Consider the following 8829-nt stretch of genomic DNA (forward strand, 5'->3'; position numbering starts at 1 on the left):
GTTGGATGCTTTGTTATTCACTTTAAGTATGTGCTTGCAAAATTTAATGTGCAACTTTTCAATTGTGTTTGTTAAGTTTGTGAGTATGGTTTTTGCATTTGTGCATATGTCTGCAGTCCATACTTCTGTACAGTATAGCAGAATAGGTTTTATCATGGCATCAAACATTTGTAAATGGACCTTAATTGGAATATTTGACTCTGCAAAGAGTAACTGTCTCAATTTAAAACATGCCTTCATAGCTCTGTTTTTCAAATCAATTTGTGCTCTGTTTAGTTTTCCTGTAATATTTAACTTTATGCCAAGGTAAGTATATGTTGACACATTTTCCAACTCATTACCATGTATAGTAAATTTAAATTTGTTGAAAATTTTCCCCGATTTGTTGAAAACCATGATTTTTGATTTGAGAATGTTTATGCCTAAATGCCATTTTTCACAATAATGCCCTATTGAATTTATAGCATTCTGTAGCCCCGTAGGTGTCTCAGATAGTAGAAGTAAGTCATCGGCATAAAGTAGACATGATAAAGTACTCCGTAATAAAGTTGGTGGGTCATTGGTGACACAATTAAGCGAATCTTTTATGTCATTAATGTATAGGTTAAAAAGCAGTGGGCTTAAGCCGTCACCTTGCCTTATTCCTCTCTCCATGGGAAACTGTTCAGTGAGTCCCTCTTTCACCCTAATGCAACCCTTTGAATTTAAATAAATTGACTTAATGATGTTATAAAATTTCCCTGTGATACCATACTTTATTAATTTGTGTAGAAGCCCCACATGCCAAATTGAATCAAAGGCTTTCTGAAAGTCTATGAAACAGCCAAAGATATATTTCCCCTTACTCAGATACTTTGTAAGTAATTGTTTTAAAACAAATATATGATCACATGTACTAAACTCTGGCATAAAGCCAATTTGTTCCCTAATTATAAGGTTTTCATTTTTAATATGAGTAATTAGTCTTTGTTTTAGAACTGATGTAAAAAGTTTACTAATTGTACTTAGCAATGTTATCCCTCTGTAATTTCTCGGGTCATTTTTGTCTCCTTTTTTATATATCGGTACAATAATGCCTGTGTTCCATGCATCAGGAAAGTGACCGCTAGCTAAGATTATGTTGAAAAGGGTTTTGATTTGTTTAATTAATACATGTCTACTTGCTTTTATCATTTCATTTGTTATTTTATCCATACCTGGGGCTTTCCTGTTCTTTAAAGTACTGATGGCTTTTTGAATTTCTAATTCAGAAATGGGTTTGTCCAAAGCTGAGATCTGTGTTCCCAGCCTCTGTTGATCTATCATGACATTCTCATCTATTAATGGCAAATCTACCTTTGTATTAAGTGCCTTAAAATGACTGTACCACCTTTCTTTTTCAATTGGTGTGTGTTCACTGCTATTATTTTGTGAATCTGATTTCAACTCATTAATCAGCTCCCAGTACTTATTTGGGTTTGATTTCCCCAAGCTGTCTAATTTGTTTAAAATCTGACTTTTAAATTCTCTTCTCTTTGTTTTAACTAGACGTTTATATTGTTTCTTTAAATTGTAGCACGAGCTCCGTAATTCAGTATTATATGGGTCTCTGCTCAACTTAGTTGATAATTTGTAAACATCATTTTTTAAATTACCAAGATCATTGGTATACCACTTTGGTTTCCTAGAGGTGCTTAACTTCTTGCCCTTTTGTTCCTTTTTTTTCCTTATAATGCGTTTATGGAGACTAGCTCCTGCTGTATATATTATCTGTATTATCTGTATATATATATTATCTGGTAATTTAGAGGGAGTGACTCACCCTAGCCCTAGCCCAAACCCTAACCATAACCCTAACTTAAGCCTAAACCTAACCCTAACCATAGGAAATAAATACAAACAAACAAACTAATAAATAAATAAATCACTAAACTACTCTTTATTGACAAATATAAACAAAAGAGCTTTTTGCTGTTATTTTATTAAAAATAACAAATAAACAAACACAAAGACACACAAACAAACACAGACACACATAAAACAAGGTGGAAGAGCCCCTGTGCATATACTCTTCTTACAAGTGAAATATTACATTTCAGTTAACAGTGTTAAGTTTTTGACTTAAATTACTTTTTATCATTAATACCGAAATTGAGGTTTTTTACCCCAAATATACATCCCCTTCATCGTTCAAGTATACTATTGCTACCATACTAAACTTTAAATTCTCTGCTTTTTGAAAATACATAGTATGAGGGAGTTTCCTTGTCATCTTAGATGAGAAATATTCCTTTGAAAAATGTGTTGGCAACATGCAGCTCCACCTTAACGTGTCGTTGCCTGCCCTGCAATGTTCAAGTTCTTACAATTTGATTTCACACAGCTGTCCCTTACCCTATGACACGCTGCCTTTGTCAGCTCTGCTGTCAGAGAAGTGAAGCTTATAAGATGATTGTTGGCTGTCTGTTAGTGTCCTCTGTCTTTTTTGCATTTTTTTCTCCAAACCCACTGTTTACAATATTTTATATTTTAGGAACATTATTTCTCTCAGGATAAGCAGACTTCGATTTTTTCAAATGATGTTAAAATTTGAAGATTCAAATTTTTTGGGTTACTTTTCAAATTTTTGGTCAAAATATATTCTGTGACATCACTGGTCAACTGGCCTTACACCTTTGACATTTAGTATATAGCATCTTAAGTATAGCATTAATAATCTACATTAAAGTGAGCATAAACCATTCGTCTTTAAATGTTTTTAGAATTTTTTATTTCATTTTTGCTACATTCTTCATAAACCATCTTTCCTGAAACTTTTCCAATAGCTGTCAACATTTTATTTTGTAAATGCAAGGGATGACCTCATTTACTTTATTCAGATGGTGATGAAATTTGCAAATGAAAATCTTCAAGTTCTTGGCTAGTTTTTAGCTCCGCTGTCAGCGACGCGGAGCTTATCAAATAGGTTGATTTTCCGTCGTCATCCGTCGTCGTCCTCTGAAACTGCGAATCCAATTGCTTTGAAATTTAATATGCAGTTCACTTGGGGTGACCACACTTAAGTTTGTTCAAATTGTGGTGAAATTTGCATATTTGTATTTTTGGGCAATTTTTGGTGTTTTTGGTAAAAAAATCTTCTCTAAAACCGCTTGTCCGATTGCTTTGAAATTTGATATGCAGTTTACTTAGGGTGGCTATAGTCAAGATTTGTTCAAATCGTGGTGAAATTTGCATATTTGTATTTTTAAAGCAATTTTTGTCATTTTTGGTAAAAAAATCTATAAAAATCTTCTTCTTAAAAACTACCAGTCAGATAGCTTTGATATTTGGTACATATGTCCCTAGGGATGATCTATTTCAGATTTGTCCAAATTGTGCAGAAATATGCAAATTTGCATTTTAAGGCAATTTTTTGCCATTTTTGGTCAAAAAATGTATTTCTCAAAAAGTACTGGTGTAATAGTTTTGAAATTTGGTATACACGTTTCTCTAGATGAACTGAGTAATATATATTGAAATTATGAAGAAATCTCCAATTTTGTATTTTGGGGGCAATTTTTGCCATTTCTGGTCAAAAAATGTGTATTTCCAAAACTATTCATCTGATAGCTTTGAAATTTGGTATAGAGGTTCCTACAGATAAACTACATGATATTTATTGAAATTGTGATGAAATCTGCAATTTTGTATTTTTTTGGCAATTTTTGCCATTTTTGGTCAAAAAATGTGTATTTCCAAAACTACTCATCTGATAGCTTTGCAATTTGGTGTACAGGTGTTTACAGATCACCTTAATGATATTTGTTGAAATTATGATGAAATCTGCAATTTTGTAATTTTGGGGCAATTTTTGCCATTTTTGGTCAAAAAATGTTTCTCAAAAATAACTGGTCTGATAGCTTTGAAATTTGGTATACAGGTTTCTACAGATGAGCTCAGTAATATATAATGAATTTCTGATGAAATCTGTAATTTTGTATTTTGGGGGCAATTTTTGCCATTTTTGGTCAAAACGTGTATTTCCAAAACTGTTCATCCGATAGCTTTGAAATTTGGTGTACAGGTTTCTATAGATGAACTAAATGATATTTATTAAAAAATAATAATGAAATCTGCAATTTTGAATTTTTGGGGCAATTTTTCCCATTTTTGGTCAAAAAATGTGTTTCTCAAAAAAAATTACTGGTCTAACAGCTTTGAAATTTGGTATACAGGTTTCTATAGATGAAGTTATGAACTAAATTTGATCTCTTGAAATTATGATGAAATCTACAATTTCATTTTTTGTGGCAATTGTTGCCATTTTTGGTCAGAAAATTTTATTCTCAAAAGACTACTCATCAGATAGCTTTGGTTGACATGTTCTTAGGGATGATCTGATGTGATATATTCAAAGTATGATGAAATCTTCAATTGTGTTTTTTGCAGCTTATTTTAGCCACTTTTTTCTGGCCTCTGCATTGAGCTATCAAAGATTTCCACCTTCTTCATCAACATGTGTCAAAAATAGTTATTCTCTACATAAACACAGCGGAGCTATATCGGCCGCTAGGTCGCTTGTCTTATTCTTGGTTAGATCATTTTATTGCGATTTGCTTCCAAGGTTTGTCACCTTTCAAAGATATATATTTACTGTAAGCAATACCTACTAATGTCAAGGTCGTGAACAGTTCAATATTTGACAATATTTCACATTGTCTGCACTTTATATATCTCTCAAAGTAATCATGAATGAAATAGTATCTCGTCAATTTGTATCAACTACAATCAGATACTGTTCACAATTTTTGAAAATTTAAACAACAGTGGAGTAAGTTGTATCAGCTGCAATTGCTTGTTCAAGTTTTTGAAGTACAATAGCTTGATGATTTATCACACTGAGCCATTTTAATCTTGGCAACTGGATCAGTACTTTAGTTTGATATAAGTAATGTTGAGATTTCTGATTGGAAGTGTGCATTTAGAAGAAGATAACAGATCCAAGTTAGCTACCTTTGATACAGATAATATGCAAAATGGGAGGTACACAAACATACAGAACTTTTGATCGACCTGGCTCTATTATTTCCCAGGTCCGTTCAGAGGTGATTACCACTTATATACTATGTGGATTTGACAATGTCAGCAGTATTGGGATTCAGTTGGGTGGTCTAACACCAATGGCACCATCTAGGAAATCAGACCTAGCTTCCATCGCAGTTCGAGCTCTAGTAGCTGGCACTCTGACATGCTTCATGACAGCCTGTGTTGCAGGTAAGGGAACCATCACTATTTACAGCCTTGGGTGGGGGGCAGGCGTCGGTGGAATTAAATTAGAAATGCCGAAATTTTGAGTAACAACCCCAGCCAACCATGATAATTTCAGTAACCCTCTTCTCTAAGGCAGAAATTTTGACTGAACCACCCATAGAAAAGCTAAATTGTGTAAGCTTTTAAGGATGAATTTGCTCATTTTCAGATGTCTTGTGATTCTTTCTTTCTGTTCCCATAAACCAATTGGTATAAAACAAAAAACTGCAAACTTTTGTAATAATTTTGTCATTATTTACCATCACAAAATAAATGCAGAGTTATGTCATTTGCGGGGTTGCTCATTTTCAAAATCTTCAAAACTGCATGATTGACCCTCTCTTACAATTTGAGTTTATTGGTTCTCTGACTAGACTTATGCAGTTTTGGTCTCGAAATTTGTATATTTCTGTTTTAAAGGCTTTTTTGTTCAATTCTGTAAATAATTTCTTCTCTGAGGCTTCTTGCTCAATTAATTTCAACAATAGTTTGCAATGATATTTCATGATTTCATTTTGGGATGTTCAATCGCGATTAAAATTCTGGAAATGTTTGGGTCTTCTGTATATTTTTGCAGTCAATCTGCTCATTGTTTAATGAAAACTCAATCTAACAGTATTTCTGCGTAAAACCATATTATTAGTTTCTGTTTTTCATATTAGATGCTATGTACTTTTTCGGTTTTTAGCTCCGCTGTCAGCGACGCGGAGCTTATCAAATAGGTTGATTTTCCACCGTCGTCATCCGTCGTCGTTGTCCGTCAACAATTGCCTTCTCCTCTGATACCGCAAGTCCGATTGCTTTGAAATTTAATATGCAGTTCACTTGGGGTGACCTCACTTAAGTTTGCTCAAATCATGGTGAAATTTGAATATTTGTATTTTTGGGGCACTTTTTGCTGTTTTTGGTAAAAAAAACTTCTTCTCTGAAACCGCTTTTCCGATTGGTTTGAAATTTGATATGCAGTTTACTTAGGGTGACTCTAGTTAGATTTATTCAAATCGTGGTGAAATTTGCATATTTGTATTTTTAAAGCAATTTTTGTCGTTTTTGGTAAAAAAATGTTTGAAAATCTTCTTCTTCAAAAGTACCAGTCTGATAAATTTGATATTTGGTACATAGGTCCCTAGGGATGATCTATTTCAGATTTGTTCAAATAATGCAGAAATATGCAAATTTGCATTTTTAAGGCAATTTTTGCCATTTTTGGTCAAAAAATGTTTCTCAAAAAGTACTGGTCTGATAGCTATGAAATTTGGTTTACAGGTTTTTATAGATGAACAAAGTAATATATATTGAATTTCTGATGAAATCTGTAATTTTGTATTTTTGGGGCAATTTTTGCCATTTTTGTTTACAAAATGTGTATTTCCAAAACTATATATCTGATAGCTCTAAAATTTGGTATACAGGTTCCTACAGATGAACTAAATGATATTTAATGAAATTATGATGAAATCTGCAATTTTGAATTTTTAGGGCAATTTTTTCCATTTTTGGTCAAAAAATGTGGATTTCCAAAACTACTCATCTGATAGCTTTGCAATTTGGTGTACAAGTTCCCATAGATGAACTACAAGATATTCATTGAAATTATGATGAAATCTGCAATTTTTGCCATTTTTGGTCAAAAAAATTGTTTCTCAAAACTTGCAAGTCGATAGCTTTGATATTTGGTATACAGGTTCCAAGGGATTATTTTAATATACGATATATTGAAATTATGGTGAAATCTGCAATTTTTATTTTTGGGGGCAATTTTGCCATTTTTGGTCAGAAAATTTCATTCTCAAAAAACTACTCATCAGATCACTTTGGTTGACATGTTCTTAGGGATGATCGAATGTGATATATTCAAATTATGATGAAATCTTCAATTATTTATTTTTGCAGCTATTTTAGCCACTTTCTTCTGGTAACTGAAATGAGCTATCAAAGATTTCTTAGCTTTGGTTGACATGTTCTTAGGGATGATCTGATGTGATACATTCAAAGTATGATGAAATCTTCAATTGTTTCTTGCAGCTTATTTTAGCCACTTTTTTCTGACCTCTGCATTGAGCTATCAAAGATTTCCACCTTCTTCATCAACATGTGTCAAAAATAGTTATTCTCTACATAAACACAGCGGAGCTATATTGGCCGTTAGGTCGCTTGTTCTGTTATTAATTACCAGTTCCAAATGGTCAATATTGACTGTGTTTGGAAAATCTACAATATTCAATGAACAGAGAAAAATCAGGTCATTTTCAATGTTTTGTCTGACAGAATGTGATGTCACATGCTTATTTATCAAACGGCCCTTTGATGATCAAACTTACCTTTGATAATTCTGTATTGTGACCATGATACCACAAATAATCTCCCAGGATCACATGATTGTCAAAGAAATGTTTTTAGGATGTTGTTTTTCATTTACAGGTATGCTGTACACAGATTGGGATATTGGTGATCAAGCTTCCACTGTAGAATTAGTGAATGGGACAGCAGCTATTTCCTATCATGCCATATTTTGAAATGTTAGTCTCAGTTAGGGAAGCTTACACCAAATAAGTTTTTTTTAACTCCATTGATGTTAAATTTTTGTCCATCTGCCTGCTGTTCAAAATTGTCACTAAACTTCTTCTGAGTAGCAGTCTTGTTAGCAAACCAAGTCGTCACTTTATTTTTGGTGTCTGACTTATTAGATTCAGGATTTATCTTTGTCCAGCAGTAAGTGCAGTGCTTTATTGTATTTGAAAGATGAGATGACTAAAAGATTCTTTTGCTGACAATTCATTCTGCAAAAATATTGATGAGCTACGGTGTATGCAAAGATACACTAAATAAGATATGAATGAAATTGTTAAGATACGTCCCTACAAATATCTTCTGAAGTCATGTGTGCAGTTCCACCATTTCATCATGCATTTTGCATTAACAAATATTGTTCAGAGTGACTCCGCTTTTAAAATAATTAGCATTTACAGGGTTCAACAATTGCAAAACACATGAATATAAATCCTGTACAACTTATCAACACATGTACTGTTAGATGATACTTTTGGGTAAGGACTTACTGGTCATTGTAAGATTACTGTGGCATGATGCTCAAGTAGATCTAATGGTGTAATGAAAGCAAAAAGACATTAAAACAATTTCAAAATATCACATTGGACTTTGAACGTCTTGTTTCAAACTAGTGATAGAAGGATCTAGCCAATGTCAGACATATCACCACTTTAAACTTCTTGTTTCAAACTAGTGGTAGAAGGATCTAGCCAATGTCAGACATATCACTACTTTGAACTTCTGTTTCAAACTAGTGGTAGAAGGATCTAGCCAATGTCAGACATATCACGACTTTGAACTTCTGTTTCAAACTACTGGTAGAAGGATCTATCCGATGTCACACATATCACGACTCTGAACTTCTGTTTCAAACTACTGGTAGAAGGATCTAGTCAATGTCACACATATCACGACTTTGAACTTCTGTTTCAAACTACTGGTAGAAGGATCTATCCAATGTCACACATATCACGACTCTGAACTTCTGTTTCAAACTAGTGGTAGAAGGAT

At 33.1% G+C, this 8829-nt stretch overlaps 1 protein-coding gene across 1 annotated transcript in view; it reads left to right on the forward strand.

Moving 5' to 3' along the window:
- LOC139122122 (solute carrier family 28 member 3-like) overlaps window positions 1–8418 on the forward strand; it is a 31913-nt gene extending 23495 nt beyond the window's left edge. Inside the window, exons 10-11 of the mRNA XM_070687519.1 lie at window positions 5052–5232; window positions 7690–8418. Coding sequence (XP_070543620.1) covers window positions 5052–5232; window positions 7690–7784 — 276 coding nt within the window. The 3' untranslated portion in view covers window positions 7785–8418. The remainder of the gene's footprint in view (window positions 1–5051; window positions 5233–7689) is intronic.
- The last annotated feature ends 411 nt before the right edge of the window (window positions 8419–8829 follow it).

The sequence above is a fragment of the Ptychodera flava genome, chromosome 21, assembly GCF_041260155.1.
Source record: "Ptychodera flava strain L36383 chromosome 21, AS_Pfla_20210202, whole genome shotgun sequence".
NCBI lineage: Eukaryota > Metazoa > Hemichordata > Enteropneusta > Ptychoderidae > Ptychodera > Ptychodera flava.